Source organism: Temnothorax nylanderi, unplaced genomic scaffold (assembly GCF_030848795.1).
Source record: "Temnothorax nylanderi isolate EJ_2023f unplaced genomic scaffold, tnyl_v1.0 TNYL_tig0002_pilon, whole genome shotgun sequence".
Classification (NCBI taxonomy): domain Eukaryota; kingdom Metazoa; phylum Arthropoda; class Insecta; order Hymenoptera; family Formicidae; genus Temnothorax; species Temnothorax nylanderi.
In genome coordinates, this window is record NW_027249064.1 from 4,092,816 (window position 1) to 4,101,421 (window position 8,606).

The following is an 8,606-nucleotide window of genomic DNA, read 5'->3' on the forward strand; positions in this document are numbered from 1 at the left end:
GAGGCGCCTCCAATCATTCCCCAATTAGCAGCTGATTGCGTACAGTCCCCGATAGAACTTCGAACAGCTATTAACAGCACCCTGAGAAGAGAGTGAGAGAGAGGGGGGGGAGGGAGCTAGAGCTCTATACATATAGGGTGGAAAGGAAGATAGGGTTGGAAGTATGAGTAGACGACGGGTAGAGGAGGGGACGATTTGCAACGTTAATATCCAACGATGCGAAACGGCTCGGGCGCAATATCGGTGATCGCGCAAATTGCGATCAGCAATGGCGATCTTTATACACGGACTCGTGTGAGGGATAATATAATGGTGTCATTAAAGATAGCGCCGCCATTCCACGGTCGTATTGTTATTGGAAAATCGTCCGGCGCCGCCGTCCTTCGGGGCTTAAGTCTCATTTTTATAGCCGCTTGATCTCTGCCTTTATATAGCGGTAGATGATGGATTCCGTGGAAATTTTCATTTTTGCAGATATAACTGACTATTTGAATTCGAGTTGTTTGAATTCGAAAGATTTTTAGCGAAAGAGAAAGAAAGAAATGTTATCAATCTATTACCAGTTTGCAATAATTAAAATCGTTTTTATTCTTGTCTCTTTTAAATCAAAGATCGTTTATCAGCTTCAGAAATTATTCATTGTAATTAATATTAGCAGTGCTGGGATAACAAGTGCAATAGAACAGAACTATCTGAAAGATATAATATCGCGATGATACATTATTTTTTTATAGCTATCATTTACGTGTGCTTTTCGTTCGTGAGTTGGACGTATCGTAGTCACGTTCCAGCGCACTTCATACAGTTATGGTTATCGAAAACTGTTTTCATTTCTAGCAAATTTAATTAAACAAGCCTGAATCCTTCCACATGGAGACAAATGCTATCGTGTTAGAAAAATAAATGACGAGAGTCTCTGCAAACATCAGTTTCGACGATTTGATTAATCTTGAATCTCTTGTTAGCGGCGATCTCGTTGATTTAATCTTTTTTTTTTTTCATCGAGGCCAGACAGAATTGCAAATTTTGTCAAAAATACACGTTGCTTAAAAAATAGCAGAAAATGGAGGAATAGAAAAACTCAATTAATTCACTGTATCACAGTGAGATAACAAGAAGAGATAGAAAGCGTACCATTTATATAACAATTTCGATCCATCGACGCATTAAATTGTCTACACTTTCCAAGAATATATCTCTCTGGGTATAATATTTTATGATTTATATTCTCTCTAAAAATATAATACATATTTTTATGGATCTCGCAATAGCAAGTTTCGATATTATGCAGATACGGTAAACGCCAATAATTGCTTCACGCGCGTGGAAGTTTACGCATTTGCGATATTGGAGGAAGAGAGGGTGGAGAAGTGGCCCTAATAGCCGCGTCGCGACGACTCAGCGTCGGCACTTTGCGCATAACATTCGAATGGGACGGCGCGCCGTTAGTCACATCAAGCAGAAAAATGGACTAATGGTCCAGTGAAGGAGGAGGGGACGGTTAAAATGCCGAAAGTGGTATTGCGCCGTCCGAAGGACGCTAACGACGACCTTCTCTCGTTAACGTTCATTGTCTCTTAGACGAATTAGCCGTTGAATTTGTTGTCTTTTAATTCGCGTACAATATGGCCAAGTGGAATCTTTTTGCTGCCCCCATCAAACATTTTAACGAGAGACACCACTAATTGTTCTAATTGTTTCTTGTGTGTTGCAGAGTCTGGCGACCTAGCCGTTGCGGCCCATCATTTTCCGGGGACCGATAGTGACGTTGACGGCGACGATGACAGCGTTGTCAGTGACAACGGTGGCAGCGATGAAGAATCGTCCGAACAAGAAATCCACAACGTGCCGACGCGGAAGCAGCTGGCCGAACAACGATCTCGATGGGAATTATTCAGACGGTCCCGAAACCACTTCAAGACGTCGAAACATCACGCTCAGGTGCGTCCGATGGCGCGACTCGTCGTCGCTCGACAGTGTCGTGTTGGAGAACAAGGGTGGAGTGACGATACTGAGAGCATGTTGAGTGCCTGCGGCCGCGATCGAATGATAAAATGCGTCCGTTAAGGGTGGCGAATTCGGCACTAAATTTTTTATAAGTAATCATACGAAGGGTAGTGCTGTGTGACTTCGATTCGAAATGCTGCGACAAATGACGAGCGGTGTAGCGAGGGCAACTCGTATTGTGGGTCGAGAGAAGGCTAAGTCAAGACTTTACATGTGCGTTGCGTTTTGAAAAATTAGATTGGATCGTTTATGATGCGCTTATCTAAAAGTATCGAAAAATCCTACAGCGGCAAAACTTGGTTTTATTCTTTGCCTTTAGTTTCATGATTTATATTTCACAGAGAGATTTCATATTCTCATTGTATAATTTTAAAGGTTTTTCTATAAACAAATCACGTTACACTATCGCACTTTGGGAAGCACAAAGAATCATTTTATATAAAAGAAGGAATTCTAACTTCATCAAAATTTCTTTATTTACATTGTAGCTCTTGTTACGTATGACGTAGAGTATATTTCACGTCATGTTCAGGAAATTAACTTTTCCTCGCTTACATCTTCTTCAAAGAATTTCTTACGGATGTCTACGAAGAAACTACGATACAATTACGCGGGAGAACACGAAGTATTTTCGAAAGCGAACCTTTCCCTTGAAAACCGAACCGAGCTAGTACACGCGTTGCGACGAATGAACACGGCGAAACGTACGAAATTAAGGAAAACTACAGACGGAGCAAACGAGAAAAATAGAACTTCGCCGAACTCCCGTTGGTCACGCACGTATTTTCGCGTGCCCCGAACAAATTACGAAGATATTCTTACGTATTTATATTTGTCTCTCTTGACGTTTTGTTTCCGCGATCATCACACAAATCACACAAATTATCGCAATTCCCTCCGAATGCGAATCTATTCTACGCCGCATAATGGCGACTATTCAAGCAATTTCGGGAAACAGCGGACATAACATTCGGTGAAAAGAACGCGTGGAGATGTTCACTGCGTCCTCGTCCTCACTCCAGCCACATGCATTAATTTACGTAAATTACGAGCTCCCGGTCTCTCTCGTAAATAAATCCTAATTAGAAACATATTTTATATTTCCATATTTTACATTTTTAATCAAGATAATATTCACGTAAAAAGGATATGCAGATATACTTGATATAGATATGTATATCAAGTTATATCTCACTTTGCTGTTTGTAACATTTTGACATCGCAAAAAATATGATATGCTTTTATTTCATCATATTGCTGAATGTAACGATTCAAATAAAAAAAAATTACTTCATTACAACATAATCTTAACGATAATCATGTAATACGCGATCGCTTATAAATATTTCACAAGCCAAATGTCATTTCCTGATTACTGGACTCTTTGTTTCTGAAGCGGGAACAAAGCAAGCGTGTACAATAAGTTTATTGGATGTCGGAGATATGACAGAAATGCTAACGGGAGAGAAGAAAAAACGGAGCCAGAGGGAAGCCGTCCAACAAAGTAGAAAAAGTCGATTCCACGACGATTCGGACACGCGTCATCGCGTGTTCCAAACAAATTAGCGATCCCTGACTCCCCGCTATGGCTGATTTATTCGTCGTGGTATGCATCGTCCGACGAATTATCTCCGTCCTCGTCGGGCACGTGGACCGAGAGAATTGAATATGTGCAAAAATCGCCGGGTACAGCACGTAAAAGTTTCGCAAACGGAAGTGCTTTAATCAATTCTCCCCGAGCGTTAATAGAAAGTAACTTCGGACGGTGACTCTCTGCGCTAATTTAAATTTATGGGAGCCTCGAGTGAAGCTATCGATGCGGTACTTATTGATTATCTTGATTACCTCGAAATTAATTTCACCAAATCCCGATTTAATTATTCTTGATTCATTAATTGTTATTTCCGTCGCGTGAGATTCCGCGATTGCTATTTTTATCGGATATCCGTACGCGCCGCTTTTAACTGGAGCATAATGTGGGCGGAGGTTAACGAGACTAACACGCTAATAATGGCAACGTTAATTACCGCCCCAGATAAACCGCCTAATCATCAAGCGAGTGGACGCACCAATTAGGCGCTCGCCCGATGATCGAGTGGATTCCAATTTAGGATCGAGAAATCGCGGAGCCATGGCAGAAATTGAATTCCTCGTTTTTCTGAAAATATTCATTTGTTTGACGCGCACAGATTCCCTCGATCCATTAATATATAACTTAGCCATTATTTAAACAAGTTTATTACTCCAGTTTTATTAAACGCCAATGAGATGCTCAACTAATGTGTATTTTTAAATCATTGTTCCGCTGTTAATTTGTCTTACATTATTTACTGAATTCGTTTCAAATCTTGAATATCGCCGGGGCGATTAATCGAATGAAATTTGCAGATCAAAAACAATTACATTGAGATTTAATCTTTCACAAGACTACATTCACGGATGCACGAATGTTCGATTTACTAAACTATTTAAACAATGTAGAGTTCGTTTAATGGATATACGATCTGTTTCATATGGCCGCGTTACATGATGAGCAGGATTGAAACTGGTCGCATGCATTTCATGTTATTATACACACCAGGGAAAACGTTGCATCAGTCTTATCATGGAGCTTTTGTATAAAAATATAGCGAAGTGAGCGACAAATGTGAAAGTGCACTAGATATTAATCGAAATAAGCCATTTTATTAAGACCCGAAATAGCATTTTATAAATTAATAGTGCTTGTCGGTAAACGACATAAACAAATATCGTTGGCCTAAGTAGGGAGCGGTGCAACGCTTTTTATGTGTGTATATACTTGTGGATAGGTGTGATTGCGTTCACTGTTACTTTTTACTAGTAACCGGTTACATTTAACAAAAATTTGTACAAGAGCGCTAATTGTAGTATTACGTAAGATGCCGCGAGTTTTTCATCGATATGTACAAAAAAACGCTTTCCTCCTCAGCCGGCAAGCGAATTCTCGAAGATGTGCATGTACGTGACGTTCGATAAGCGCTCGAAGACACAGAAGATACGCGGCTAGAGAGAGAGAGAAACACACGGTGTTTTGCAGTTTAGATTTACGCGATAGATAAACGAGACACTTAATTCTTAAGATAGAAAGGAGGTGGCACGCGAGAGCGAGATGCGCGCCGAATCTATTCGTTTAAGGCAGACACCGTGAATACACCATTCCACATTCACGAGCGCGACGCAGCATATGTAATTTTTTGTAAATACGTGTAAGTGCAGCGAGGATGGTGTCGATTCGAGGTGAAAAAGAAAAACGACTACGATCCTTTGCTCTATTCTTTCCCATTTTCCCGCGAAGGAAATGTGGCAACGAAGAAACGCCGCGCGCGATAATTGTGCTGCCAATCTCTTCCGCGGAGGGACGACGAAGGTCGCGTGAGCTTAGCTTCTTCTCGCGTGTGTACGTATGTGTGCGTGTGTGCGCCTCCGTTTTACGTGCATGTGTGGTAAAGACTCGTCGAGAGAGGGGGATTAGACTGCAGATGATCAAGCATAATGTCCAGGAAGAAAACGAGGAGCACTCGCGATCGCGGGGAGTACTTTTCCGGGCTAGCGTCCAGGCGTGCGTGATGACGTAGATGATGAAGAGGTAAGAGAAGATGTGCGCGTGTAACACAGGGTAGACAATAGGGACCATCGAGAGGGAGACTGCTACTAGGAGCGAGCGAGAGCGATGGCGCGGGACGCGGCGGATGTTCGCGTTTCATGAATATTTCAACATCCGTCGACGACGGTAAATACCGAGCGTCGTGAAATTATGTTCTGCGAGCCAGTCGACCCAAATACGCCGTTCCTCGCGACAAGAGGTTTCCTGCGAAGAATATTATGGGGACAGCGCGTCGGGATGGTGAACGATAGGAGAGAAATTTACCTGAGAACGTTGTCTTGAAACTCTCCGACGGCGGATATAAATGTTGAAACTGTAGAAATTACTAGGGCTGTGTAGGTGACTCTTTACACATTTCGAACGAGTCGACGAGGAATATTCATTCGTATCCATTGTGAGAAATTGCGTATCCGTTAACGTTCCCGGAGTTTTCTGTTCGTTCAAGTAACACGGTAATATTATTCCCGAGGCGAATTCCTAAAACCCGCTTCTTTTGCAAACGTACGATCCGGGAAATGATCATATCCATTGCGGGATTACAGCGCATATTACATTTCGAAGTATAATGGAACGTTCGGAGCGTTTACCGTACCGACGCACGGCGTATTACATTTTGAAGTATAAAAGTGTTTCACGATGTCGAATCTTTGAATTTTCGCCCGGCGCTCTCGGAGCTTTCGGAGCTCTCGGTTCCGGAAGAATGCACCTGTGAAAATGATGCTACGTGCGATCCTAGTAACGGTACCTGTGCATGCGGTCCAGGTTGGATTGGTAAAACGTGCAATCAACGAGCCTGCGAGAACGGCTTGTACGGTCTCAATTGTGCAAAGGTTTGCGAATGCGAGAAAACCAATACGGAGCTATGTCATCCGTCGACCGGACAATCTCTATTCCGCGGGCGCAGCGTGTATACAAGAGGCCGGTCGAACTTTATTACGAAGGAGCGGCGCGCGAGCACTCGAGCAGAGGTCTCCGAGACCTCGCGGGCGGTTCTTTGATCGACCGTGAACGGGAATTCATTCGGCACCAAGAGACGACCGGGGTTAGTAAACCCCCCTTCGCCGTAGAGGAGGAGCGGGTCAATAATGACACGACGTGGCAGCCTCGACTCGGCTCGTAGCTGAATCGCGCGTCGTCGTCGAGAAGAAGAGCGCGCGAGGCAAACTGCGGAGGGCATGGGGGAGAACGTGCCACCTGTTACACCCTCGCCTTCTCGGACTCTCCTCCCTTCTCCGCGCGAGCGGCGTGAACGAACGTAAAGTCGAAAGTTCGGGGGTTCCTTCGACGCTACTCTTCGGTGGAAACTGGCTATCGCGGAGTGTTTTTCGAGCGACTCGTCGAAAGTTTTCGTTTAGGGGGGAATTCTATTTCCGATGGCTAATTTAATTGTTTTTATCCGACTATTATTGCAATTGCTCTGTGATTTATATATTACTTACGGTCTTCCGTATAATAAGAATTAACGATCGATCTTATTTACGATTATATTTATGTCGAACGGGGATCGTTCAACGTAAAGCGCGAAACAGATTTCTTTTAAAAATCAAGATATAGCTTAAAATTATGAATTATATTGTCGAATTTGCACTGCATGTCCGCCGTTCTTTGCTCGCTCCTATATAAGCACCAGCGATCGTGACGCATCAACTACCTATTTCGTGGGGAATTTTTTCTCCGAGATACGTTCGCCTACGTGGATACAGTGGATCGACTTGTCTTGGGCGGGGCGAATTGTGAAATCGTGCGAGATGGTCAAACACAATAAGCTTGGAACTATGTACTTAACATGATAAACCATGTTCGAATAAAAATGTCACATAATATAATGCCTGTTTTATTACTGCTTCAATCTCATAAGTGCAGGCACTAAACGTGAATCTAATAGAATCGAAAGCATTAAGGTAATATCGGCGAGTAATCGATATTCCAGCAAATCCGTGTCTGACGTCCCAGCAAAATGAGGTACGTACATTACTTTTTTATTTGGTTTATTAATAAAACCTTAACATTATATCCTATCAGCGTAATATTTTTCTCGCTTGCAGCTATTCTGTTCTAAAAAAAACCCAGCAAAATTTGTTATGGGTGATGGAAATTTTTGCCGGCACCTGTGCCATTTTCAGAGCCGGTGTTTCCTGGCAAAAGAAAGAATCCCAATCGTTTAGCGGATAAATACCGTGAAGAAAAATTCGACGTCGCGTCTCTATTTTTTTTTTTTTTTTCAAGCCGCGCATTACTTTCCATAAAAATGTCGAACGTGATACCAACTGATATGCGATCAATGCAGCTCTCACGCCCGGCTGGGCGATAAAAGCCGCCGCGGAATACAAGCCGCGCGCGCTGGTCTCGCCTTTTAGCGCATCGCGCTTACGGATGTATCGCGGCTTTTATTGCGCGCCGATGCGTTTTTCACGCTCGATCGGCACGGCGAAAACTACTCAGTACATCCACCGCCGTATATCCAGTGTCATAGCAACCCCCGCGTGTCCCCGCGAGCTTCATTCGACCTATCCGCGCATTCTTGTTGCGCTATAACCGTATAACACGTAACCGTGTCGCCCGATAAACCGCGATCGATCAAGCCGGGCCAAAATATGTCGACGCGCGTCGAACGCAACCGCGTTTTTTAACATCTCGAATGTTTCATAGCCTTCCAGCGCGTCCCACCGTGAAATAACGTCGGTGCATCGCGCGCGGCGCGACGCGTGCATCACCATATACCCTTTTCACAATCGCTCGTGAATCCAACGGTAAATTCATCCGTACCGCTGTATTGGCATAAATACCGGAGTGCTTGCTTGCGCGAGATGCTTTAGTGTGTATATAAATACGGTAACCGATAAAACTTTCTCCACCGTTGATTGCGGCGATAACAATGCGCCGTTGTGCATCAGAGAGCCAAGTCGATTTAATTTAATAATCGCGCGTAACCAGCACTGGTCGATAAAATCTGCCGCAAACAAAGCTCTAGCGA

The 8,606-nt window shown here is 43.5% G+C and overlaps 1 protein-coding gene across 1 annotated transcript in view; it reads left to right on the plus strand.

Moving 5' to 3' along the window:
• The window catches only part of LOC139769961 (uncharacterized), a 38,609-nt gene extending 31,151 nt beyond the window's left edge, over window positions 1-7,458 (plus strand). Inside the window, exon 3 of the mRNA XM_071701507.1 lies at window positions 1,715-7,458. Within this exon, the coding sequence (XP_071557608.1) occupies window positions 1,715-1,729 (15 nt within the window). The 3' untranslated portion in view covers window positions 1,730-7,458. The remainder of the gene's footprint in view (window positions 1-1,714) is intronic.
• Window positions 7,459-8,606: the final 1,148 nt, after the last annotated feature.